Source organism: Globicephala melas, chromosome 6, assembly GCF_963455315.2.
Source record: "Globicephala melas chromosome 6, mGloMel1.2, whole genome shotgun sequence".
NCBI lineage: Eukaryota > Metazoa > Chordata > Mammalia > Artiodactyla > Delphinidae > Globicephala > Globicephala melas.
Window position 1 is genome coordinate 112,681,173 of NC_083319.1, and position 27,378 is coordinate 112,708,550.

Here is a 27,378-nt window from a genome sequence, read left to right on the forward strand (position 1 = left end):
GGACAGATAGAGGAATCTTTTAAACGAATGCAGACGAAGGAGCACCGGCCTTGCCCCAGTGAAGGCCTGGGGAGGAAGAAGACCTCCGCAGTGTCCGAGTCTGGGCCGGGGTCCATGTGCCCCCGGAGAAGCTCAGGTGGGTCAGCTCGCGGGACGCGCACGCGCGTACAAAGGGCAACCTGCCCGGGTGGGCGGGGCCTCGGCCGCGCGCTCGCTTGTGGGGGCGGGGCCTTCCCTATATTTGTGTGCGCCGCGGCGCGGAGAGGTGATTGGTCGCCCTTGAACCGGAAGCAGTCGGCGGCGTACGAGTTCTCGGCGGGACGGGCTTCATCCTGCAGCGGCTACAGGATGGTGGGCGGCGGCGGGAAGCGCAGGCCCGGCGGGGAAGGGCCGCAGGTACCGCGCTGAGGTCCAAGGGCGGCCGCGGGTCCGAGGGTGGCGCGGCGCGTTTGACCCCAGCCGCAGCGGAGAGCGGCGCCTCGCGTCCCTGCGTCCCCCGGGGGCGGGCCCGGGGCGGGTTACAGCCCGGGGTTCCCCCGGGGCCGGGTTGGCGCAGTCAGGGGCCCTCCCCCGGGGAGCGGGTTGACTCAGCCCGGTCCCCCCACAGCACGCTCCCCCAACCCTCTGGTCCGGCCGGCCCCGCCGAGTGTAGAAAGAGCTACTGACGCCCGGGAAGGAGGGCGTCCCCGAAGGCGGGAAACGCGGCGGAGGGGTGGCCGGGCGCAGCGCCGAGCTCGGCCGCGGGGAGGCCGGGGTGGGGACGGGGGGGCGCTGACCACGGAGGGGCGTCGGCTCAGGCTTTCCTGCGGGCTCACACGTTCTGTCACCACTGCAAGAGCAGCAGGGAGTCAAGCAGGAAAGAAGTAGAGGTTTCCAAAACTCCCTCTGGCTGCGCTGTCAGCTGGATGGGGTGAGACGGTGCAGGAGGGCCGCGTTCTGGGCGTTCATTACTCCGGTCCCGCTCTCCAGGAACAGAAGGGTAAAGGATAAGGGCAGCCCCTGAAGGGCACAGCCGTCCTAAACTCGAGTTATTAGGGATTTAGGGATGCAGCCAGCGTGTGAGCTCAGGCAGAGCTGAAAACACCCTTTTCTCCCTTTGAAAGGGCAGTGAACTTCTTTGACAGAGTGTTAGTCTTAGAAATAAAGCATCAAAAATTACGATTCGTCTACAGAGACTATGGCCAACGGTAATAGCCAGCATTTATGTATTCTGTGCTAGCACTGTTTGTGTATTTTTACAAATAATTTATTCCTTTTAACAACCCTGTGATAGAGGTACTACATAGCCCTTTTTTTGTAGAAGAGAGAACGGCACAGAGAGGTTAGGTAACTTGCCCAGGGTGACAGAGCTGGAAATGGGAAAAGTCAGGAATCAACCAGGGCAGCCTAACCATTATGCAACACTGCCTTTCAGCGAGGTAGATTTAAGGCTCTTCTTTCTAACATCTTAAGTTTGAGCCAGTCTTTGGAAGTCTCAGCAAAGGCGGGCATACACACAGAGGGGAGGCTGGGTCAGGACTTGACATGTTTCTGCTGTTGTGTGTTTGCAGTTGAAGAGACAGCTTGAAGTGGTTGGATCTGCTGGGGGCCAGCCCACCTGGGGTTAAATGCCTGTTCTCCCACTTTCTAGTTAGGGACTCGGGGAAGTCACCTAACCTCAGTTTCCTTGTCTGTAGAATGTGGATAACAGAATCTAGCTCATAAGGAATTTCTGAGGACTAAATGAGTTAATCCATAGAAGGAGTTTAGCACAGTGGCTTGGCACCATAGTAAGTGCATAACAGGTAGTTATTACTGACTGTTTTTACTGTTATATTTCTTACTGTTTGCTATTATCACCATCAATTTGTGGATCCCTATTTGAACAGCCTTCTTGTTCAGTTTAATTTTTTATGACCTCATATAGACATGTTATAATCCTTGGCGTGATACACTGTTATTCTTGGTCATGGTCCTGTTTTACCTTATTCGTTTAATAATACGACAAACACCTGTGAGGCCGTTGCCCAGGCCAAGCACTGAAAGGCTGACCATCTTCATGTTGCTCACCTGTCCTGTCTGCCTGACTCCTTCCTGTCGACCCCATTCGGTGTAGCTGCGATCCTGAACTGTTTGTTTTCCTCTGTCTTCTTTTTATGGCTTTATCACCCATGAGTTTATGCCTGAACAGTATTTTTTGAACTTCATAAAAAGGCTATCATGCTGCATATAATCTTCAGGGACGTTTTTTCTTTATTCAGCATTATATTATCAAGATTGATCCATACTGTGTGTGGCTCTCTTTCCTTTTCACTAAGCGTAATATTCCATTGTTCGAAAGTCCTGTAACCATTCTCCTGTCAATAGGCATTTTCATTTGTCCTGTCTTCCACTCGTAAAACAATGCCATCAAGAACATTCTTGTATATGTCATCTGGTACATAAATACACTTTGCAGACTCTGAAGGATACCCAAAATAACATCAGTAAACTTGAGCCTGCTGGAAGAATGTGAATATGAGAAACATGAGGTTAGAATTTCTCGGTCGTGACCCCTGTGGACGTCTGGGCCAGATAGGTGTTTGTTAAGGGGCCTCTCCTGTGCACTGGAGGATGTTTAGTAGCATCCCTGGCCTCTACCCACTGAACGCCAGCAGCACACACACACCCCCAAGTTTGTACAACCGAAAAGGTCTCCAGATACTGCTAAACGTGTCCCCTTGGGGGCAGAATACCTCGGGGTTGGGCAGCACTGATGTACTGATCGCTGGAAAGGAAGGACAGGAAGGAAAGGATCCAGGTTCCCAGAAAGAACAACACGCACGGCTGCTCCCAAGACTGAAGATGCGTACCCTCCAACCAAGCATTTTATTTTTGTGGGAATAGGTCACAGATGTAATAAGCATTCTAAAGCCTAGCACACTTACAGAATGAACCTATACTGCAGAGCTGCTGGAGCTGAGTTTTATAACCTAGTCTGGCCTTAAACGACCTTTTCTGAAATCATTGTTTTAACTGGTAAATCCCTTGCATCCAGTTATTTCTGGCAATTTGTTTCTGGTGTGGTCACTGAGTCTGTTTAAATGAAAGGCACGATGACACCCTGTTTACCAGAACAGGGCAAAACCTGCCATTTTCTTATTCCTCTTTTTCCTGCTGTTTACCTTTTATACTTTTTGGTTTTTTGTTTTCTGAATTTCCATTATCTTAGGGAAATATGTTTAAAAAGTTGCTGTGTGTGTCCCTCTTGACATCTATATATTATAAACTGTTCTTTCCTTTTTTTCCTCACCCAAAAGAATCCCCAGATTTTACTCAAATACCATTTATAGAGTTTTAAAGGAAACTCATAGAGTTGGGGTGAACAAAAATGAGCAATATTATTAAGCAGTCCAAGTTGCTGAAATTACTTTGGGAGAAACAAAGTTGTGTGTGCGGATTTTCAGTGTGAAAAAGCAGTCGCCGTGAAGAAGGGTAAATGCTGTGAAGCTGACGTGCCCAGTGACCTTCGAAAAGAAGTAGAAAGTCATTACAGGCTTTCTCTGCCTGAAGATTTCTATCACTTCTGGAGGTTCTGTGAAGGACTTGATCCTGAACAGCCAGCTGGTGAGTTGGTCCTCTTCCTCTGGCTTCTGCCAGTGGAAAAGACAGTAGGAAACTGGACCCAGGATCTAAACAGTTCATGGAAAAGGAACTTTTCCAAAGATGTTTCAAATGAGAGAAATAAAATGTCATACTAGCAAAGGTACATCATTCCACAACATGCTTTGATGAGAGTTTGCAAGAAAACAAGCACATACTTCTGTGTGTTCCAGGACTTTTAGTATGACTTAGCAGTGCTGCCCCTAGGAACTTGTCTTAAGGGTTAGGTGAACCCAAACTATGTTAAATGATACTGAAACAAAAAGCAGAAAATGCCTTAAATGCTCATCACTTACCCATCTTTCAGTGGACATACATAGTTTTAAAAGAATCAGGCAGATTTTTAAGCGATGATAAACTATCATGCCTGGAATATTTCAAAAGAAAAAAGAGAGTAGCATATGCTGCCGTTAGTATTTTTAGGTCAAGAATACACACACACACACACACACATCCCTACATACTTCCTATGTGCGTATACTATCTCTGAAAAGGTACACTAAAAACTGATAATGTAACAGTTACTTTGCATTGTTACCCTTTGGTACTGTTTAAATGTCTTCACATGAGGTGGGGGGAAGCAGTCCCAGAGACTGCTGACGAAAATGTATACTGGGAGATAACTGAATTTTGGCAGTATATCAAAACACTGCAACCATGCAGCACCTTCTCAAAAAGTACTCATGGATGTGTACAAACATGTGTTAGCAAAGATATTCACTGAAGCATTGTTCAGAATAAAAAAGAAACAGTAAATGCCTAGCAATGGTAGACATATTAAAGAAACATTTAATAGTATAAGAAACTATTCAGAAGATTTAAATGAGGACAGGATGACGAACAAAAAAACACTACAAAACAGCATGATCTCCATTTAAAACATCTATATATTTATATCTGTTCGTAGAGGGGGGGAAATTAAACTGTCCCCATGCTTTTTTTTCACATTGTTACCTCTTCCAAGAATTTCCTTCCTCTCTCCATCCTCACCTCCTTGCATATCCAGGTCCTGCCTGAAGTGCTTGCCTCGCTCTTAGAGAAGCACGAAGGCCCATCTGATGCTGTAAACGTGTACATTTGAACAGACTTGATGGCTGATCTGTGGATGGAAAAAGAAGGTGGGCTCATCCAGGATTAGGGTGAGCCAGATGGATGGTCAAGGAGGCAATGAGTCGAGAGTGATAATTAGCTGAGGTGGAGGGAAGGGGAAGGAAATACTTACATTAAACACATTTTTAGTTAAATTATTCGTCCTCATGTGCTGTCTGTTGCCTCTCCCTTGGTCTGGATGTGCTACAAGTATTTGAGACCGACAGCAACACAGTAATGAGACAAGGTAAAGGTTTGCAGTGCATAGGAACACAAAGCAGTCTTGTTTTGGCCAAAATAAGAAACAGCAGGAATGTTTGAAATGTCATCAGTGGTAAAGTTAAGAGGAAATCCTAGCCACATCTTCATTGCTCTGATTTCTTTTCCATTGAGTATTTACAACTAACATCTTCACATGTAACTAAAGACTTTTTTCTTTTCCTTTAGAAGCTCTTTTTTAAGACAACTGCTTAGAAATATTTTCTGAATGAAAGGCAGTATTTCCTGTCTGCCTCCAGAAAGGCACTGTCTAAATAAACATATTTAATTTATAGATTCACTTTCTGCAAGCCTTGGGCTTCGATTAGTGGGTCCTTATGATATCCTTGCCGGAAGACATAAAATGAAGAAAAAGTCAGCAAGCCTGAACTTTAACCTTCACTGGAGATTTTACTATGATCCTCCTGAGTTCCAGACCATTATTATTGGAGATCGTAAAACTGAGTTCCACATGGGCTATTTCAGGTAAAGGGGCTTTTCTTCTCCTAAAATACAGCTACTGTCCCTGTAATGAGCGTAAGCAGATGTTCACTGGCCTCACCCAAGGTGAGGGACATGTACCCTCTCCTGGTGGGTACACAGGCTGTCTGCCGTTCTAACCTACTAACCTACCCTGGGACGGGTGAGCTCGTTAGGCTGAACCTCTCCAGCTTTTCCTCTGTAGTTATAAACTTTTTTTTTCCTTTTGAGTTCAGAAAAGCTCTTTTAGCCTAGGAAAGGTAATTTAGAGCAGCTGCTGTGACTTAAGTTGGCCCTGTGCTTCCAGGGGCCATAGAATTAACGCGGTTTGGAGGCAGGCTGGTCCTCCTACTTACTACCTGGCTCACCCTGTGCCAGTGACTTGCTGTGACTCAGTTTCCTGTCCTGTGATCATCAGACACGCCCAACGGGAATGTTCGGAGGGTTAAATGATACATGCGGGAAGCTTAGACTCTTAGAAGTCGCGCTGTGGGTGGGGGGTGGCTCCTCCACTTGGAGCGGCGCTGGCGCTGACAGCGAGGCGGGGAGAAGAGGACATGGAGAAGGTGTGCAGGGGTGCCGGGGAGCCGTGGGCGCGCGGGGCTGGGAGCTGGGGCGCCGGGGTCTGCTGGCTTCCTGCTGCCTCACCAGGACCTCGGCCGAGTCGCTTCGTCTCCATCGGTTCCCTCAGGCGTAGAGTAAAGGGATTTGGTTATAGATGTGAACCGGCTCCTTACGCTGCCAATGTTTTATGATCCTTTCTGTCCTGTTTCTTTTGGTTTTTCCACCTTTCTTTTTTTCACGGACTGTTAAACTGGGGTAGAGATGATTGTGTATAATTTCACCTCCTTTTAACAAGCTTTATTCTTTCCTTCTTTGTACTCAGGTATAAAAGTAACTAGGTCCTAAGAATCTTAATTTTAGGTTCTGTTATATAAATAAGATTTGTTATAGATATTCGTAAGAAAACTAGAGCTTAAACCTGGCAAATTCATTGGCAGTTTTTGAAACATGCAGATATAATTTGTTGTTTATAGACCTAAAATTCTACTTTGCTGATAATACAAATTATGGGCAGCTAAATTTGTAATATCTTTTGCTTAAACAGGGATTCTCCTGATGAACTTCCTGTATTTGTCGCTACAAATGAAGCAAAGAAAAATTGTATAATTGTTCAAAATGGAGATAATGTGTTTGCTGCAGTCAAGTAAGAAAATGTTTTATTTCAGTATGTCTCCTATTTATATTGGTTTACAATTTTTGTACTGTATCAGTTCATCTCTGAGGGGAAATGAGGTAACCAAAAATTTTTAGATACCTGGAGATCATTTACATGACTTTTGCAGGCATCTTATCCACACTTCAACTTTTCGCCAAACAACAGACCTCTTTTATAACTAATCATTTAATGAAAATATTACTTAATCTTGACCTTGTTTGTCCCGTGGCAAACTCAAAAGATTTTTTAGGCATCTTAGGTCAAACAGTCTTGAAGAGTTCGTTCCGAGAACCTGTGGTATGTGGTTGAGACGGAAGGTTGAGTGCAGTGAAGCCACTGTCAGGGCACATCGCAGGGAGCCGGAGCGCCAGCTGCGGCCACACGAGTGCTCCGGGACCGCGTGGTCTGGCAGAACCTGCGCCGGTGAGAGTGGGCCCCTGCCCGCCTCCCCTCCACCCGGGAGGCTAAGACCTCTGCATGCAGGTAGGGCCGGAGCTGGACCTCCACCCCCCGAGGTCAGGGCCCCGCGTCTGCAGCCGGGTGGGGCATCAGCCCTGTCCGGAACGAGAGCTGAAGCGCAGGGCAGGTGGTGCGGCAGCGCCGGGGCGGCTCAGAGCCCAGCCAGGGAGCCGCCCACGGTGCACAGACACCGACACCATCCGGAGCTGCCACAGTAGGTGGGCCGTGGACACTCTAATAAAATGAAGAAAGCACCTTCACCACCTTGAGCAAAATAAGTAGACCATGTTTTGTGTGATCTCTTTACCCTACTTTTTCTTTTTTTTAATTACTTGATTTATTTATTTGTTTTTGGCTGCGTTGGGTCTTCTTGCTGCACGCAGGCTTTCTCTAGTTGTGTCAAGCGGGGGCTACTCTTCACTGCGGTGGCTTCTCTTGTTGTGGAGCACGGGCTCTAGGTGTGCAGGCTCAGTAGTTGTGGCATGCAGGCTCAGTAGTTGTGGCTCGCGGGCTCTAGAGCGCAGGCTCAGTAGTTGTGGCATGTGGACTTTAGTAGTTGTGCCATGCGGGCTTCAGTAGTTGTGGCTCACAGACTCTAGAGCACAGGTTCAGTAGTTGTGGCACACGGGCTCTAGAGTGCAGGCTCATTAGTTGTGGCGTGTGGGATTCAGTAGTTGTGGTGTGTGGGCTTCAGTAGTTGTGGCTCACAGACTCTAGAGCACAGGTTCAGTAGTTGTGGCACACGGGCTCTAGAGCGCAGGCTCATTAGTTGTGGCCTGTGGGATTCAGTAGTTGTGGCATGTGGGCTTCAGTAGTTGTGGCACGTGGGCTTCAGTAGTTGTGGCATGCGGGCTTACGTAGTTGTGGCTTGTGGGCTCTACAGCACAGGCTCAGTAGTTGTGGCGTGCAGCCTTCAGTAGTTGTGGCTCGTGGGCTCTAGAGTGCCGGCTCAGTAGTTGTGGCGTGTGGACTTTAGTAGTTGTGGCACGCGGGCTCAGTAGTTGTGGTATGTGGGCTTCAGTAGTTGTGGCACACGGGCTTCAGTAGTTGTGGCGCATGGGCTCTAGAGCTCAGGCTCATTAGTTGTGGCGTGTGGACTTTAGTAGTTGTGGCACGCGGGCTCAGTAGTTGTGGTATGTGGGCTTCAGTAGTTGTGGCGCATGGGCTCTAGAGCTCAGGCTCATTAGTTGTGGCGTGTGGGCTTCAGTAGTTGTGGCACATGGGCTTCAGTAGTTGTGGCACGCAGGCTTAAGTAGTTGTGGCGTGCGGGCTTCAGTAGTTGTGGCTCATGGGCTTTAGAGTGCAAGCTCAGTAGTTGTGGCATGTGGGCTTCAGTAGTTGCAGCCCGCGGGCTCTGGAGCACAGGCTCAGTAGTTGCGGCGTGCGGGCTTCAGTAGTTGTGGCTCTTGGGCACTAGAGCGCCGGCTCAGTAGTTTTGGCATGTGAACTTCAGTAGTTGTGGCATGCGGGCTTCAGTAGTTGTGGCTCTCAGGCTCTACAGCGCAGGCTCAGTAGTTGTGGCTCATGGGCTTAGTTGCTTCACGGCGTGTGGGATCTTCCCGGACCAGGGCTTGAACCCGTGTCCCCTGCACTGGCAGGTGGATTCTTAACCACTGTGCCACCAGGGAAGTCCCTACCCTACTTTTTAAAAGACTTTCATTCCCTGTGATTTAATAGCACAAATTTGCAGTAAACAGAAAACTAGGTCGATGAGTGCACCTGCTGGGCTGCTGTGTGCATACTGGTGTATCTAAAGGGCATGGGAGATGTCCCAGAAAGGCTCTTTTTTCTTTTCTGATAACTCTGAAATTTATAGAAGACGTTGCTTGCTGTTTATAGTTCACTACACCCTTCAGATTTATTGTTGAATTTAAATTGGTCCTGTCTTTATTGGAAACAACTGTAGTTATTTCCTTATTGTCTGTCTCTTGCACTAACGTGTAAGTTCATGAGGGCAGAGGCTTTTTCTTGTGCACAGCACTTGCTTTGTAGATGCTCGGTGAATCATTCCACAAACACTCTGACAGCAAAAACAACTAAGTTTTCATTAATCCTAGTGGTCTTACAAAAAAAAAGAAGAAAGATACAGTTGTTATCGAAAATAATGCAAGATCATTCTGGTATTTTTTTAGCTTACTGGAGAACACAGAAAAGGAAATAGAAAACAAAAATACATTGGTGATAGATTTATAACTTAGGTGAAGACCAGCAAGTGAGTATATTTGAGTACCTAATGCTATTTCACACAAAAAATGTTTTGCACCTTCAATAATTTATCTCAAATATAAAGGTAAAAAGGTTATTATACTTTTCAAGTGTTACAGTATATATAGTATTCTTTTTTGAGACTTTACTTAAATCAGCTAATCAAAACAATTTCTATATCAGCCTCAGTAATGTCTTTTAAGGTAGACCGTTTGTTATACACGAATTATTTTTATGCCCAGGGAAACTAGTTCTCTTTGTGTAATATTTAATAGTAGCCAAAGAAATGCAAATTCAGCTAACAAAGATGAGTAAAGATTAAAGAATGGTAATACCCAAGGATGGTTAGGGTATAAGAAACCTTTCTGACATGTGTTAATTGGTAAGACGTTTGTGGAAAGCAGTTGGAATAAGGTTGTTTAAATATTTTTTCAAAGATTACTTAACAGATAATGAACATTGCCAGCTAATATGCTATACCTTAAATCGGTGATTCCATTTTTAGCTATTTATCTGAAGAAATTTTGGATGGGTGCACATAAATATCTGTGTATATTTCAGATTATTTATAAAAAGGAAAAATTAGAAAAAACATACATATCCAGCAGTTAGAGAAAATTAGGTAACTAAATAGAAAATGTCCACAAAGTGTAACACCAGGATATTGATCTGTTGTTTTGGGAAGGAGCTGATACATTATGTGAAGAGGTCAAATAACAGAACAGTGTGGAACGGTTCCCTTTTCACAGCTTCTAATGCACACGGAGAGAAATCTAGATAGATTGAAAGTTTTAAAATACTTATCTTTGGACAACAAAATTAGGAATGATTTTCTTTTTATTCTGTTCTTTTCCCTAAAATAATTGTAGCAATAGTTTGGACCTCATATACCTCCTAAAAGGTCTCAGGGGTCCCTGGGGTCCACAGACCACTATTTGACCACTGCTGTTTAGTTAATGGTTTCAAACCTGACTACACACGGATGCCTCCCGGGCTTGTGGTTAAGAGCTTCACCTCAGCTTCATTCACTTCAGCATGTCTAGAGCAGGACTCGGGAACGTTCTTTAAAAATACATGTTCCAGGGGCTTCCCTGGTGGTACAGTGGTTGAGAGTCCGCCTGCCGATGCAGGGGACACGGGTTCGTGCCCCGGTCCGGGAAGATCCTACATGCCGTGGAGCGGCTGGGCCCGTGAGCCATGGCCGCTGAGCCTGCGCGTCTGGAACCTGTGCTCCGCAATGGGAGAGGCCACAACAGTGAGAGGCCCGTGTGCCGGGAAAAAAAAAAAAAAAAAAGTTCCAGGTGTATCTAAGTGTAGATATACTTAGAGATCTTAAACCTGTATGTCTATAATTTTAATTCTTAAGTTTAAAAAATTCATTTCAAGTGAATGTTTTAAGTGAATGAACATTCATTTTAACGAACATTTAATGAACGCTTCCTTTGTACGGGCCTATAGACCATTTAAAACACTTGGTGCGTAGTACAAGAGTACGTGTAGGCAAGGTATCAGCTCTTGGGTCGAGACGTGCTGCTAAATAGGCTCTTTTCCTCTTGTCTGCACCCCCAGTATTCTCTGCCACCCTACGTTGCTGTACTGGGTGCTTTCAACCAGGAACCCAGGAGGTTCTGACGTGTAGTCACGTTTAAAACCATTAACTTAACAGCAGCTATCAAACAGTGGGGTGTGGCCGCCAGGGGTGCCTGCCCACTTCCCAGGAGGCCTGTGAGCTGCAAACTCTGGGTGATGACAGGGTGTCGTTCTCACACCAACAGCACAAAGGTGGAGGCGGGTAAGCCCAGCTGGAGCCTCAACGGGGTCGGGGCAGTGGACCTGGTGGGCAGCGGACCGTGGGTTATCACGGCTGGGATGTGACGCGGGTGTCCCTACGGAGGTCCGTGATGACACAGTAAAGGCGGATCAGATCCCTGCCGCTGGGCACGTGTCTTCTTAACGTCCTGCGTGACGGGAGGCACTTCGGCACACTTAGGTGTTAGGGTTTGTCTCGAGGAAAAAGGTCTTGTGAGGCTGAGTTGTGAGCTCAGCTTTTTTCACTTTGCTGAAGAGAGGGACTGGCAGACACTGGTTACTCTGACATGAGTGTTTGGCCGGCATTGTCTCAAACGAACCGATGAAAACAACGGACTGTGTTTGTCGCCAGTGTTAAAACTTAAGATTTCAAAAGCAAACATTAGAATTGGGGAGAGTTGTAACCACCCTCGTGAGCTTGACAGCTTCTCACTTCCTGAAGACTTCGCTAACGAGGTTGGTAGTACTATTAATGAATGTGGTTTTTTCATATTGTGATAGAATGGAGTAAATCAAATACAGTGAAAAGGGTCACTCTTTGGGAGATCTGCATAACTTAGTGAACCAGTGTTTTCTGCATGACCACTGCAGGACTCACTCAAGGTTCACAGTCTCCCATTAGGTTTAATGGGACAGCACAGAAAGTTCTGGCTGTTTCCATGTGCACATTGCAGCAGAGTATTGCAGCAGAGTATTAGGTTTGAAGCTGAGAGACAAAAGCTTAATAAACTGGAATGGAAGTGGTCCTATAATGTGATAAGGATGAGAAGACCAGTACTGAGGGCCGTCAGGAGAGGTGGACGTCCTCTGAGAGGGTGTTTCCCGTGGGCCTGATGAAGGCGAGAGCCTCCCGGGAGGAAGGGTGCTGTGGACAGAGAAAAGCAGCCCCGGGGCCCTGGCGTCGCTGGTGTGCTTTGTATGGTTGTTGTAGATAGAGCCTCTTGATACGCGGCTGGTGAAGTTGAAGGTGAGATTTACTGTGATGCTGTGCTGTAATCATGAGACCGTGATTTTGGTGGTCTTGGCTTCTGTGGCACTTTAATCCACGCACACTAATTCTGTCAGCTTGGGTAAGTTGATTATCCTCTGTGCCTTAGTTTCCTGATCTGTAAAATGGGGATCAGAATAGCACCCGCAGCGCCCATCCCATAGCAAACTGCTGGATGTTAGTGGTGGGCAGGAGCGGGTTTCCTCCTGGGAGCCTGGTAGTGGCTGCAGGAAGGGGACCAACTGTGTCCAGCTGGGCACTGTTTCCAGCTCTTCCTTTCACTCTTGCTCTGATGGCAAAAGTCTTTTTTTTTTTTTTTTAATTTTTATTGGAGTATAGTTGATTTACAATGTTGTGTTAGTTTCAGGTGTACAGCAAAGCGAATCAGTTATACATATATCCCCTCCTTTTCAGATTCTTTTCCCATATAGGCCATTACAGAGTACAGAGTAGAGTTCCCTGTGCTGTACCGTAGGGCCTTATTAGTTATCTATTTTGTATATGGTAGTGTGTGTATATGCCAGTCCAAATTTCCCAATTTATCCCTCCCTCTTACCCCCTGGTAACCATAAGTTTGTTTTCTACATCTGTAACTATTTCTGTTTTGTAGATAGGTTCATTTGTACCCTTTTTTTTAGATTCCACATATAAGTGATATCATATGATATTTGTCTTTCTCTATCTGACTTAGTTCACTCAGTATGACAATCTCTAGGTCCATCCATGTGCTGCAAATGGCATTATTTTGTTCTTTTATAGCTGAGTAATATTCTTTATCCATTCCTGTGTCAGTGGACGTTTAGGTTGCTTCCATGTCCTGGCTATTGTAAATAGTGCTGCAGTGAACATAAGGGTGCATGTATCTTTTTGAATTAGGGTTTTCTCCAGACATATGCCCAGGAGTGGGATCTGGTAAACCTAATTTTAGTTTTTAAAGGAACCTCCATGCTGTTTAACATAGTGGCTGTACCAGTTTGCATTCCCACCAGCAGTGTAAGAGGGTTCCCTTTTCTCCACACCCTCTGCAGCATTCTTAACATAAAATTATTTCCGTAACTGGCAATAATATATTGTACTATTCACATACCTTTAAAAAATATTTTGAATTGTGCTTTCGTATCAGCTTATAGAATAGTTTTGCTTTCCTTTTATATTTTTTAAATTTATCTTAATGCAGATTTGAAGGTAACATTGAAAAGAATCTCTGATGCTTAAGTATTCTAAACGTCCTCTGGCTCTTTAAGAGTAGAAAATCCTTTTTGGTGTCTCCACACTCTTCTCTCCTGTTACGTCGGCCTTCTCTAAGGCGGTACGCCGCCGATCTCAGCATCAAGCGACGCGACGGGAACTTGGCTTAACCTCATTCTGCTAATACCCTGTGTCTTTGTTGTAGACATTACAGAGATAATACAGACAAATCTTGTTTGCTGTTTCTGTGATTGGCAGCTGTTTATTAATAGTGCTTTTCTCTTGCTTGAAGAACCTGTTCGGGATTCTGGGGGGCTCTGGTGGTGGTTCTGCAGTCTTTCCCTTGCATGGAGTTTGATGTCTGTAACTCGGCTCCCCGTAACTTCCCAAGGTCTGTGTGCTTAGCACAATGGCCTGCATACTAATGAGGGCTTTTACTTCTTTTTCAGATTATTTTTGATGAAAAAACTTAAAGAAGTAACAGATAAAAAGAAAACTAGTCTCTTGAAAACCATAGATGAGAAACTCACAGAAGCAGCCAGAGAACTGGGGTTCTCACTGGAACAGAGAACCGTGAAGATGAAACAGAGAGATAAGAAAGTATGGTTTATGTCTGTTAGTCTCTGACTCTCCTGCTGTTTTAATAGGGGGTTTTCCTCTCTTGATTGCTTGCCACCTGCACCTTCTCTCCATCCCTCGCTGCCCTGTCCTGGGGAGAGCTGGACGCTGCCCTCGCGGGGCTACCTCGGAGGCTGTCCAGGGTCTGGCCTGGGAGGTCCTGCAGGTTGTTGGCCAGGCTGGGTCGCGTGACGCAGTGCCTTTGCGGCGGGTGCAGAACTCAGCCAGGCCTTCTCACTCGTTAATCTTGATTTACCAGTTTCCTGTAGAAGAGTGAAAGCGGCTTTGTACATAATATTTGCTTAAATTTCTTTCTTTAATGGCTAAGGTCTGTTGATTTCGTGCCAAGAGTTTTGGGGGTAGATGTGTAAAGGTCTGCCTTACAGTGCCTTATAGTTATAGCCCCTCAGGCAGTTGGCGTTTGAGAGTGGTGTGTACTGAGGTGTGTAAATCTCTAGGAAATGGTGCATGAGGAGGCCCCTCTCCCTTGCCTATGGAGCCCACCAACCAGCGCTTCCCTTTGCACCTGCAGTGTGAGTGGTTTTGTAAACAGCAAATACTTCTTGGGTTTTGGATCCTTTGGGTTTTTCACTTACAATTGTCAGAGTGAGTTAACAGAGAAGCTAGAAGAATTCTTGCCTGGGGTAAATGAGAATTGTGTAGGACTCTGTCCTAATCACCCTGAGGAAGGAGGGCGTTCATCACCGGAGTCCGGGCAGCCAGCCTCTCAGCAGTGTCTCCTGTGTGTGGCTGCTTCATCTGCGTGTTCTAGGCCAAATAAAGTACTCGTTAACCCAGAATAAACTAGTGCTGGCTTACTTAGTTATTGAAAATCCTACTTCAGTGCTTTTTCTGACCTTGACACGGCTGCAGGGGTGATGTTCTGATAAGTTATAGTCACTGAATCGCAGTCTTATCAACTCTTTCTTTAGTCCTTGAGGTCGGAAGCAGTTTCTAAAAATGTTCATTTAAATGAAACTCCTTGCAATGGGGCATTTTTCAGTTGCTCTAAGATTTCATATTGCCATTTCACCTTTCTAGTTTTCATAGGGAGCCTCTCGCACCTTATAGGGTAGGAAGGGGAGCATTTCTCACCCCGTTGTGACGTATCCTAATTTGTCTTGACTAACGACTAAGCTGCTGCGAGCAGACAGCTGCCAGCAGCACATTCTGTCATCAGCAGTAATTTCAGATGAGATTTCATTCATTCTTCCCCATAACTATAAATTAGATAGGAGTCTAATGTAATCTGAGTCTTAATCTAAATTTATTAGATTAAGTTTCATAGGAATGTTTGTCCTGGCCCCCTTCCCCCATGAGGTTTCTTTTTAGTATTTGTTCTTACAAAGGTAGCTGGTAAACACAAATTCAAAGAAAAAAAGAACTTCTAAGACAACCATGATTTTATCTTCCCAAAGACAACATGTGGTGATAATGCTTCCAGATCCTTTTCTATTATAAGTTTATTCTTTTATTGTTACTGTGAGATCTTCATGGAATAAATATTTTTCTAGTCCACTAGCATGTGAGTTGGTGACTCGGGCCTTCTGTGTGGAGGTAGCACGTGCATCCTAGGGTAATGGAGCACTCCATGGCACGCTAGCAATCTGTGTTTATACCAGCCGTGCCTTGTAGTGCTTTGGCCGGAGGTCCTTGTGAGCTGCTCATTCCACCCCTACAACCGACAGGCAAGCACAGTAGGTTTGCAGAGGCTGTGCTCCTTGTGCAGAATTTTACATGACAGATCTGAGACCTAAACTCACATCTTTCATAGCTAGCATTCCTTTCACCCTATCTGACTAACTGGCTGTGTGCCACTTTACCTCTTCCAGTACCTAGATGTCACTTTTAAAATCGACATTGAGTTAATGTCGCTGTAAAATGAGGGTCCGTCATTCTGTCCACCTCTAGTTCTGATGCCTCACAACATCACCCACCCTTGTGCAGGGTTTTCCTAAACTGGTAATCTGATTCTTCGTAATAAAATCAGGATTTTGATGCTTTACTAGTAACTGATACCTCTTTATGGACAATTAGTACAGTTTCTCATCAGTGAAAATACGTACATAGTGTGGCTTTTTGTTGGGTGTCAGCCTGAGTCGGGCAGAAGACAGTCGTGCCATCACTGTGGCCTTTTGCGTTCAGCGTCAGCACTGCTTTGTGAACACACTGTGGTCATCACTCCATGTGCTGCACGGCACGTCTGCCACACAAGGGCGCTGCGCTTATGTTCAGAGTTTAGGGTGCTGAAAACTCCACTCATGCAGACAGCCTGCCATAAATAACGGTTCGCACCTTTACTTGCACACTTACCTGATTATTTCCTTAGAAGAAATTCCTAGATGTAGTATTGCCAGGTCCAAAGTGGTTTTTAAAAAAAATTTATACAGGTATAAAAAAAATTAAGTGTGTGTGTGTTTTCTCTGTTTGCAGAACTCCCCCCCCCCAGGAGTTGGACCCCTTTGCACCCCACCTGCAGGGGCTGTGCGCCCCTTTCCCTGGGTCCTCGCCGGTGCTGGTCTTACCAATCCCTTTGGTCTTTCCATCCTGAAAAGTATAAAATGATCTACCATTGTTTCCATCAGCATTTCTTTGATTGTAAAGGACATTAAATCGTTTTCATTTCTCCACTGGCCATTTATATTTCTTCTGTGAACTGCTTGAACTTTGCCCGTTTTTCCATCAGGTTAGAATTACTTGTGTTTTCATTTGGGTGTTAAGTCTTTTCCATTATTTGTAAGACTTGCTTTATAAAGACATTCATCTTTATTAACTTTATTGTTATATGTATATATTGCAGATGTTTTTCATCATTTGTGTTAATTTTGTTCTTGGTTTTTACTTGATTTGTTAATTTTTTTAATCTTTGGCTGCATTGGGTCTTTGTTGCTGTGCACGGGCTTTCTCTAGTTGTGGCGAACAGGGGCTACTCTTCGTTGTGGTGTGCGGGCTTCTCGTTGTGGTGGCTTCTCTTGTTGCGGAGCACAGGCTCTAGGCACGCGGGCTTCAGTAGTTGCAGCACGTGAGCTCAGGAGTTGTGGCTCACGGGCTCTAGAGCGCAGGCTCAGTAGTTGTGGTGCACAGGCTTAGTTGCTCTGCGGCATGTGGGATCTTCCCAGACCAGGGCTTGAACCCGTGTCCCCTGCATTGGGAGGTGGATTCTTAACCACTGCACCACCAGGGAAGTCTAATTTTTTTTTTTTTTAATGTAGTCAAGTCTATAAGTCTTTTCCTTCTCCAACCCAAAATCATATAAAATATTTGCCTTTTCTTCTAGTAGTTTTATGGGTTTTACATTTAATTCTAAAATCCAACTGCAAGTTATTTTGGTATCAGGAGTAAGATACAACGTAACTGTGACTTCATTTGTTTTTTCCCAAGGGGTGAGCAGTTGTCTTGGGACTTGTTTGGAATAACCTGTCCCCTGGGTTGCTTAATTAAGGACAGTGAAAGCAGCGAGAGGGTGGAGAGCTGGTACAGAGACTTGGGGGCGAGGACCTTAAAACTGAGAGCGTCCTTCCCTCAGGAATGTCACTGGACTGCACAGAGATACTGGAAGCAGATGTTTTGTTCAGCAAAGACCTAAGAATGCCACTAGTGTAAGAGAAATATGCAGACTGGAAGGGTTATGATGGGGGTTGTGTTTGGACCTCTGTTTGTCTTTGAAAATTAACACTTAAGAAAAGCTCACCGGTTTATGTTATTTGCCTCCACGAAGGGCACCACAACACTAGAAACTGCCCTACTTTGGGGAAGTTTGCTGACGAGCCTGAATTTTCCAGGTAGAAATGGGGGACCTGAATTTCACAAGATGGAAAGGAGTTCTGCCTTCCACGTCTTCCTGCTGACAAAAACCATTCCTTCTCCTTCAGGGCCCAGTCCCTCAGGCTCTCTGCCTAGAGGATCCCATGGCCGTGGATGGAACTGACACCGCGCCCTGCTTCCTGTAGTGGGACGCACGGCGCAGACTTCAGACAGCTGACACAGTTAATGAAAGCCGGCTGTTTCACTGTCGTACTTACTTCAAGTGCTTGACTTCTAGCTAATTTTAAAGGAAAGAAATATTAAACTTGTGCCCTGGGGTCCAAATTTACTGAAATAAAAGGGCCATTGAATGTTGCGTTTTGGCAGAAGTCTTGCGGGTTTGTGAGTGTGCTTTGTTTTGGGGTTTTTTTCCCCCCTGTTGTTTTTGTCTATTTACAGTGACTAAATTTTGTTTTTTTTTTCCTTTTATTTAGGTCGTGACAAAGACCTTTCATGGGGCAGGCTTGGTTGTCCCAGTAGATAAAAATGATGTGGGATACAGAGAGCTCCCTGAAACGGATGGTAACGTATTTCTCACATGAACATGTGTATGTGCGTTAATGTATATGGAGAAAGGTTTCCTTATGTTGAGAAGTAGGTCAGGACATGTGCCATTTGGGGAACAGTCACCTCCCCTTAGTGAAGAAGGGCTCAGGCTCTATGGTCAGTGAAGCCTGAACTGAAGCTGGGTTTGCCGCTGTGTAGCCTTAGCAAGTTATTGAACTACCCTGAACCGTGGTCTTCTTCATCCGCCATACGGGTAGTAGTGGTGAATACCATCCGTAGGGGTGTTTGGGGTGTAACCGAGCACGTAAGTGCTTAGCACACTGCTTGCCTGATAGCGCTCAAAACAGTATTTTTACAAGTTTAAAGAATGTGAACCTCTGGTCTAGGTGACTTTTTCTGAACTATTTCAGAGCCTTTGACATTGTAGCCATCAACGTACAATATAGTAATTAGTGGGACAGCACGCGTTTGTTTAGTGCTTTGTGACCAGTCTTGCATCTGTATGTAAGTCTGATTAGCTTTTAGAAGCCAGTGCTGAGTTACTTCATCTGTAAGTATAAAAACGACACAAAATCTAATTATTGCCATGTTGAAAACAGAGGATGAAAATCGCTTCCCAGCTCCCCCTGCCCAACCCCCTTTACATGAGCACCCCCGAGGGCACCACCTTCTCGTCACCCTGCTCCCTTGGGGGCAGCGGGGCGAGGGGCACTCAGAGAGAGGGAATTAGAGGCGCCCCTGCGCAGCACGTAAAATGCAGGCCCTCGCTTGTTCAGAACAGAGCTGTGGCCTCAGCTGCCCTCCGCCTGGAGGACTCCCAGGGAAAAGCACTGCATGTGGGCCCCGCGGTGGAGGGGCTGAACTTGTGGTCTGGTTTGGTGTTAGCTCACTTCCATGTAAAAACTGCAGCAGCGTTAAGTTTTTCCTACATTGACCATGTGTAGAAATGATGCTGTTTCGGATATGTTGGGCTAAATTAGATAGCTTAAAATTACTTTCACATTTCTGTTTTGGTATGATGCCAAGGTGGGTTACACGCGCAGCCTGCTGCACACGCGCTGCACACGCGGGACCTTCCTGGACCTCCTCCCTGAGGCCGGAGGGGAGAGGGGCTGTGTCCCGGGGGCGGGGGTCAAACCCTGGTCTTCGCCGCCTCCCTGTGAGCCAGTCCACCCCGAGCTTTAGCAGCAGCTTTACTGTCCTGTTGGGGAGACTGAGGGCATGTGTTACAGCGATCGCGCTGGGTGTTCAATTGCGGGGCCCTGGAGTAAACCGTTACCTCCCCTGGTTGGGGTTCTGGGTTTTATGTCCAGGGTCACTTTTATCTACTTGTACTTTTTTCTAACGTTCTAGCATTAGATCCTTCCGTGGTTTATTTATTTTTGAATGAGAAGTGGTAGCAGACATAGTTAAGGATCTAGTGTCTCGCTGTTTTGTTTGCCAGGAGGTGTAAGTGGCTGGCGGTCTGTGGACGGGTGACAGCGCTCAGCGGGTCACAGTGAAGTCTGCTCCTGACCAGTTTCCCCCGAGGCTCTCGACACACAACGCTGTAGCGTGGCCCGGGGGATACCATTTATTGAGCACTGGATCGTGTCGTGGTTGACGCTGTCGGGGGATGTGTACGCAGTGTTAACTCAGTCCTCACCCAGGCCTTTACGCGGCTCTTATTCTCACGTCCGGGAGGTGGGGACCTGAGACGTGGCTCTGAGTGTCGCGTGATCGCCGAGCTGGCGGCCTGACTTCCCTGCGCTGCAGCCTGTGGCTCCGCGCCATGAGCGGGGGGGGGGGGGGGGGCGGTGGCAGCGGGGAGCAGAGCAGCAGCAGGCACTGAAGCGTGGTGACAGTGGAGGCTGCTCGCACAGTCTCGCAGTTTGGGTTCTGTGAGGCGACGCGCTGCAGAATGTTGCCGGTGGAAGAACATGTCTGTCCTCCAGTAAACGTGTCACTGCTGTCTGTCCACTGCAGTACTGCCTGCCACGGGGCGGGGGCAGAACGCAGCCCGTGCCGGGTGTGTGCCGGGGGCGCGCGTTCCGAGGTCAAGCCCTGGCAGACGCTCACCGCTGTCGTCAGCCTGGGTTTGTGGTTAGTGTGTAACATCAGCCCCCCGTGCGTGAGACGCGGCACCGTGAGTTCCAGGTGTGACTGTTCATGTCGTGGCCGAACCTCGTCCCTGCCAGCGCGGCAGCCCCGTGTCCAGGAACATGTCTGTTGCTCCGAGTGAGTGGCAGCTCGTCCGCGTTATCGGATTTTCCCAGTTTGTCAGAAAGGAAGTCTAACTAGGCATCGTTCGGTGCCTTTCTTCTCACGTGCCTCGTGGGAGCTGACGCACCCTGGCCTCCGAAAGCAGGGAGAAAAACGTTGAAAGTCCAGATAGAAATGTTAAACCACTCGTTTTTATTTAGATAAATGTTAGTTTTCTCTGTTCTCACCTCAGATTACACTTTGGCCGTAGCTGCACTTCCCCCACTTTGGTAAAAGTACTGGTAAAGGTTTAATTCTACAATGATTTCTTGTCTCTCGTATGTCTTTTTCTGGGTTTTTTTTTTTTTTTTTTTAAGTAAGGTAGGAGGGGGCAAAAAGAGCAGACTTCACTGTCTGTCTGGATTTTTTTTAATCCCTCGGTCTCCATATAGTTTTTGTTTTTTCCAACCATTTAAAAATGGAAGAACACTCTTAGCTTGAGGGCAGTTAAAAACAGGTGGGTCAGGTTTGGCCATAGTCTGTGGAAACTGGAGTAGCCCAGGGACAATCTCTGGAAGCTGGTGTGATTCCTGATTACAGCTAGGTCCCACTGTGCTAATACAAGAAGTCTTTTTCGTTAAGTAAGCCATTTTTATGCTTAATCTTAAGTAGAAAAACCATAAAATGGCCGTTGTAAAATACAGTGCCAACCAAAGAGGCATCCATTGCACTAGGACAGAGTCATGAGGAAACATCCAGGTTACCGTCTGCACCGTGGTGGTTACAGGTAACCTTGTGTCCTTGATCTTTCAGCCAGTCTCAGGAGAATCTGCAAGACGATTGTGGAGGCCCCCAGTGATGCTGAGAGACTCAAAGCTTTTGCTCCTGTTCAGGAAATGATGACTTACGTGCAGTTTGCTAATGATGAGTGCGATTATGGGATGGGGCTGGAGCTGGGGATGGACCTCTTCTGCCACGGTTCCCACGTGAGTGAGCACACCCTGCCCTCCCTCCCCACCCTGCATCCCCTCCACCCCACCCCCCCCACACACACACTCCGGCTCATTGCTGTCCGCAAGTCCAGCACGCAGGGTATGGATTCAGCTTGAATTTCAAAATGAACATTTTGAAATGATTTTTAAGCAGATAAAGTGAGCATATTTTTTATTTGAAGTTCACCTTGTACTCTGGCCGAGGTGAATGACCCGGATGTTGTGCCCAAGTGACTTCCTAGCTACTTACTAGTACGGCTGTGCCCTTCGCTAGGGTGTGGACACACCTTCCCGGCTCCGCCTCATTTTCCGTGGGGGGTTTGTTCTTGTGCTTGAATTCCGGGATGAAGAGTAAATGCTGTCTGTAAATATGCTGGAAATTCTTTACCATAGAGGAGGTGCTGTTTTACCATGAACTCCCTGCTCATCACGTAGGAGAAACGTACAAGGCAGCTGCAGGAGGCCGCTGAGCCACGGCTGGGGGTCGGGCAGGCGGGAGGAGTGGTGGCCCCGGCCTGAGTCCCGTCTCCCCGGGAGTAGCCGTGTGAGCGTGGGCCGTACTCCCTGCACCTCCGCGCCACCTGGGGCCCTCCCAGGCCATCTGCCCGCTGTGGAGACCACCTAATTCTCCCTTCACCTACCATGTCACCTGCGGCACAGAAAGAGCCCCAGGTGCTCAGGGCCACACAGGCAGGCAGCTCCCGCGTCAGCCTCTACCCCAGAAGGTGACTGCGCAGGCTGCGAAGTGCAGGGTCACCTGGGGACGCCGCGGGGCTGGAGCGTCAGGGTGCCCCGGGGGCTTGTTCCGCACAGGCTGGCGCGCCCCCGACCCCCCAGTCCCCCTGGGCCTCACCGAGTTCCCTTCCCGCTGGGGCCTATTTGCGTTTCTGATCGACAGTTACTGGGTCAGGCTGACGCCACTGTGGGGGAGTCTGTTTTGGGGACTCTGTCTTTCTCGTGTAGGGCTGTTTGTTAGCAGTAAAAATAATCAGAGTGGTTAACAGCCAGAGAGGGTCAGTGACCGATCAGAATAGTGCTTGAGCAGCTTCACAGAAACTCGGTTGTCTTGAGGATCCAGCAGCATCGGAGAAGGGACGGTGAAGCAGGCAGCAGGCGCCAACGGTGGCTGCCCTCCCTTGTCCTCGGAGCGCGTCTGGGCCCTTGACAGAGGCAGCGACTTCAGGGGTGGAGGCTGACATGGGGCGAGAAGGAACTGAAGACACGAGGGAGCCTTCAGTGCGATGTGAAAACTCACGTTCAGCTCCTTGTTCCAACGGCGCCAGCTAACGGAAATGATGATTGAAGTCTTATGTGGTGGGGACACGCCGACGAGAAGGAAAAGGCATTTGAGCGTACTGGGGGCAAAAGGGGGTGAATAAACCGTATCTGAGGGAATAAGGACGCTTACAGTTTTTACTTGGTTTTCTTCTGAGTTTCCTTCAAGAAGTGCCCTTCGTCCTGAAGAGCTGCACGACTGCCCCAGGGACGTCGCCAGGCGCTGTCTCAGAACTCACTGTTGTCATGCAGACGCTGGCTGAAACCCAGTGTGCGGGGAGTGGGCTTCGTTAACAAACAACTGCTTTTTCCACTGTATTACCTGCTGCGTCCTCTGGCTAATGTCATCTTCTTTTGTTTTTCAGTATTTTCATAAAGTCGCTGGCCAGCTTTTACCTCTTGCGTATAATCTGTTGAAGAGGAATCTCTTTGCAGAAATTATTGAAGCTCACCTGGCGAACAGAAGCAGAGAGGACGTGGACCAGCTTGCAGCATGAGTGGGAGGTGCCTCTCGGGCATACAGTATTTCAGAGCTTCAGTATGAAACATGATGTTTGTTTTTAAGGAGTACAGAAAATAAATGGACGGAAACATTTGCTAAAAACTTTTCTGAAGCTCTGGTGGCTGGTTTTTTCTTTCACGTGCAGTCAGATCGTCTGCATGGTGATGCCCTCATCACGTGTGAAGAGGGGATGCACCTGCCGTGGTCCTCGCCGATGTCGTCATAGGATGTCACGCCTGACACCTGTGGACGAGCACGCGGTCCTCCCCTCCCAGGAGTGAGTCCTGCTTCAGCGTTTAACACGTAGGCAGCGAGGAATGTGTTTCTGGGACTTGAGTTGACGAGAGCGGCAGCTGTAAGCACTGGGCTTCTGGGCAGCAGGGAGGGCACAGGGGAGCAGACTCAGGACCCACCCCGGATCCTCCACAGCTGCATCTGAACAGCAGCTGCAGGCACTCCGGGCCTCGCCCCACGAGCGTCCACTCGCTCCGTTAGGTCCATTCCTTGTAGCAGCGCTCCTCGGGCTGTCTGTCTGTACCTGCCAATCGACACAGCATTAGGGTGTCGACACAGTATGCAGTCAGTGTACCATTCAAGTTTTCCATTGGCTTTCCAGTACAGTCTGGGTAGCTGTGTTTGACCAGCTTCAGATCCTTCTTCAACCTGACAGAACGTCCTTCACCTTAAAACCTCAGAGCTCACAGTGAAACACAAAATAATAGCAAACTGTGGATTGGGCCAAAGGGCCCCTTAGTGAGGTTTCCCTCGTGAGGTTCAAGGTGGGAAAGCCCGCAGATCACCTGGCTCACCCCCCATCTTGCAGGACTGACTGGACCTGCCCACAGAACTCTCCAAAGTTAACTGGGTCAGCCGCCTCCTTAGAACCCACCTGAGACCCGGACTCTTCGTGGCAGAAGGGTGAGGAGACGGGCAGGAGTTTGACGGGGGCAGGACTCCCTCCCTGGTGAGGCTGTGGGCTTTCAGGTCCCTCAGTAGCGCCAACCCTTGAACATAAGCATATCTGTTAACCACCGTGGCCCACACTCAGCGCCAGGGGAACCCACGCTAGCACGGTCTGGGGAACTGCTTGGTGAGATGCCCAGAAGTTGGGGAGCCCTCTGCTGCAGCCCACGTGCGGCAGCCGTCCTCCTCCCCATGGCCGTGCTGCCGCTGTGCGCAGTTAAGACTCAGCTGATGGCGCCTCTCCCTCCCTTTCAGTCCCTTCCAGGAACGTCCTCATCCTGACAGCAGGGCTCCCGTTCTAAGAACGGACAGAGTTCCGTTACGTGAGGCCCTGCCTGCAGCTACCTGGGCCCATCTGAACACTGAGCTGCTGTATGTTAAAACGTGACAGTAACAATTAGCTCACACGTACTTTGATTCGGAAAAAAACAGATCACGTTTGGTCTTAAATAACCTTTTAAGAAGCTCTTGAGCTTTTTCCCACAGATTTCTTTACTTTCTAGGGTGCCTGTCAGTACTGTGGCAGTATTTAGAAATAGTTAACACATTTATCTAAAATACTGATTACGAAACTCAAGTGTCTTTCATTAAAACCGTTTGCTCAGCTAGAAATCCTAGGTTCCCTTAATTTTGCTATTTGTTGATCCAACAATCCCAAATGTGAGTTTTTTAAATTTGCCTTCTTGTGATCAGTAATGAGGATTTCAACAGGATTTCCTACCAAGGAATAAATGAAAGGGGACAGAAAAATTCAGCTTCTCATCCACACCTTACACAAACCTGAGTGCAAATCTTCAGAAAGCTGGGTATACTGGAGCCAAGACAGGATTTGGACAGGAGTGCCAAGAACGTGGCAGTTACAATTTGGATGCTGTAGCTGTGAGCAGAGCTTCCTGAGGACAAGAGTCTTGTGAAATAGAGACATTTCCAGTCTCAAAGCCCAGCGGTTGTGTCCGAGGGCTGGCAGCGCGTTTCAGGAGGGACTGGCCTTCCAAGGACCGAGCCTTGGCCATTCAAGAACAAGCTCCTCCCGCCAGCCCGACACCAAGCACTCCTTTCTTACCTTTTTCCTGCACTAAAGGCACAGTCCTTTGAAACCTCGTTTACTAGATATTTTTATCTCCTCTTCATTGGCTATTGTGGCCTCCAAATGCCACCTGCCTTCCTGTTCATTTTAAGTACCTGGGCTCTTTCACGAGTAAAGCACCTTGACCCAATCAGAATTTAACAAAATCATTACCTAGCTCAAATTTAGCTAAGCTCACACCTGGAGCGTGAAAATTTTTTTCTGTGTAACCTCTAACACGTAGAATGATTCACCCAAGAAAATAAGCGGAAGCAGTAAACCTCACCAGAGACCGTGATCTCAACTGTCTCCACAAGGGCACATCCCCCCGCACCAGCTCAAAGCACCCGCTCAAGGCCGCCAGTCCAACCTGCTCCCCGCCCCCTGGAGTCCCTCCTGCTACTCAAGCCCCCCCTCCCCTCTCAGAACAGTGAGTCTCCCTCAAACATCCCCATTGCTTAAAAGAAGCAAAATCCAACTGAGTAAACGCCGAAGACCTTGCTGGCTGTGTTCAGCGATTCATCCCATCCAGCGAGCAGGAGGGGGTCCGAGGGGCTGTGCAAAACGGGCGGCCCTCCTGGGCCCAAGGGGAGACGGTGCCCTGTTGGAGCTCAGGTGGCCTACCTGCGGGGGACAGAGGCGCCCGTGGCGGATGACCTCACTGGTGCTGACCGGGCACCTCCAGGCTGCCGGGGACTGGACCTGCCCTTAGCTGAGGGACTGAGCCGTGGTTTGGTGACGTGGGCTTGGTACAGGGCCTCCGTCGGGGCCCGCGGTGTCCTTATAACACCACGAACAACAGCACAAGCCATAGTATCCCGCAGCTTACAACACAGCACCGTCCATCACACACCGCTCTTCCGAAAGCGGTCCCGGATGCCTTCAGCGCCTTCCCATCTCTGCAGACCTCCCTCCAGTCACACTGCGGCCGCCCGATCCCGCTGAACCTGCCCCGGCCAAAGTCATCAGTGATGTCCGCGGGGCCGACTCGTCCTCACTGACTTCACCTGTCGGCGACCGTGACTCACGCGCCCGGGCGGCCCACCTCTCCCACGAGGGGCCTCTGCACCCGGCCTCATGCTGCCCTGACCGCTCGACCCCACGGTGGCCTCCCACGAGGAGGCTCAGGTCAGGCCTGCGTTGCGAACAGAACACGGACCTCAGACACACAACCGCCCACCGGACGCCCTCGCCCAACCCAGCCGGTGCTCCGAGCTCCCTGGCCCAAAGCCCGGGAGACCTGACGGCCGGCACCCCGCTCCAGCCCTGCACGCCCCGAGGGTCCGCACGCCCCGCCCCGCAGGCCGAGCCTCAGGAGCGACCCCCCCCTCGCCCCGCCCCGCCCCATGGTCTGGACCCAACGCCTGCCCCGCCCCGCCCCCAGCCCCGTCCCACACCTCTGGACGCGTGCTCAGCGTGGCTCCTCCCCCAGGGGGGAACTGCGTCAGCCTGCCGCCCCCACGGCGCGCTCACGAGCAACCCTGCCCCTCGGACACGACCAGCATCCCCGCCCCCCGTGGCTCGTGTCCCCCCGACCCTCCGAGCCGGGGGATTTCTGCCCGAGTCACTGGCCGGGACAGCGCGCGGTCTCCGGATCGCGTAAACACACGTGCTCAGCAACCACCACAGCGCACCCTGACACGTGTCAGCATCTGACACCCGCGTGCCCGGAGACCTCGGGAGCAGGGAGCAGCGCTGAGCACACAGTCGGTGCTCAACACGTGTCGAGTGAACAGCACGCGAGAGCGATGACACAAGGCCCACCGGGCGCGTGGGGACCGGGCTCCTCCCGCCGGACACCTCGGAGGCCTTTCCACAGCGCACCTGTCACCACCTCTTCGCAGGCAGCTCTGTCAGCAAACCTCCACACTCTTTCTTAAAAGCACACGGTGCCGCTGACTCACGCGTCTCCTTTCAGGGGTGTGACAGCAAACCGAGCCATCTCTCTGCAGGCCCGCAGACGCCGCCGACCCCATCGCTGGTACGTCCACCCGCTGTTACCCCAGCGTCTGTCCCCCTGTCGCTCCTGCTTGCAAAGGACAGCACCGGCCCTGTAACGCGAGAGACGCGGGACGACCCTCCCCCACCTTCGAGGCTGCACCACGGCTGTGACCGCGGGGGACGGTGACAGAGGGAATCAAAGGCCAAACCACA

General features: G+C 48.8%; 1 protein-coding gene and 1 long non-coding RNA gene across 2 annotated transcripts; one reads left to right on the plus strand and one right to left on the minus strand.

Annotated features, from left to right (window-relative positions):
- The first annotated feature begins 283 nt into the window (after nt 1–283).
- Nucleotides 284–23,301, plus strand: HPF1 (histone PARylation factor 1). Its single transcript, XM_030845247.2, has 8 exons — nt 284–396; nt 3,426–3,585; nt 5,265–5,454; nt 6,557–6,655; nt 13,766–13,916; nt 18,173–18,260; nt 21,240–21,412; nt 23,059–23,301. The coding sequence occupies exons 1-8, from the start codon at nt 349–351 to the stop codon at nt 23,188–23,190; spliced, it is 1,041 nt and encodes a 346-aa protein (XP_030701107.1). The 5' UTR covers nt 284–348; the 3' UTR covers nt 23,191–23,301.
- LOC115846491 (uncharacterized) lies at nt 21,490–25,544 on the minus strand. The gene is made up of 3 exons (XR_009564444.1): nt 24,939–25,544; nt 24,085–24,199; nt 21,490–23,733 (listed from the first exon to the last, which is right to left on the minus strand). It is a non-coding gene; the product is annotated as an uncharacterized lncRNA (long non-coding RNA).
- Nucleotides 25,545–27,378: the final 1,834 nt, after the last annotated feature.

What these genes read in the sequence shown, in the direction of transcription:
- HPF1 (XM_030845247.2), top strand. Translation starts at nt 349, where the DNA reads ATGGTGGGCGGCGGCGGGAAGCGCAGGCCCGGCGGGGAAGGGCCGCAG. An exon ending in TGATCCTGAACAGCCAGCTG is followed by an intron (nt 3,586 to 5,264) that starts GTGAGTTGGTCC and finishes TTTAATTTATAG; the next exon opens with ATTCACTTTCTGCAAGCCTT. An exon ending in TTCCACATGGGCTATTTCAG is followed by an intron (nt 5,455 to 6,556) that starts GTAAAGGGGCTT and finishes TTGCTTAAACAG; the next exon opens with GGATTCTCCTGATGAACTTC.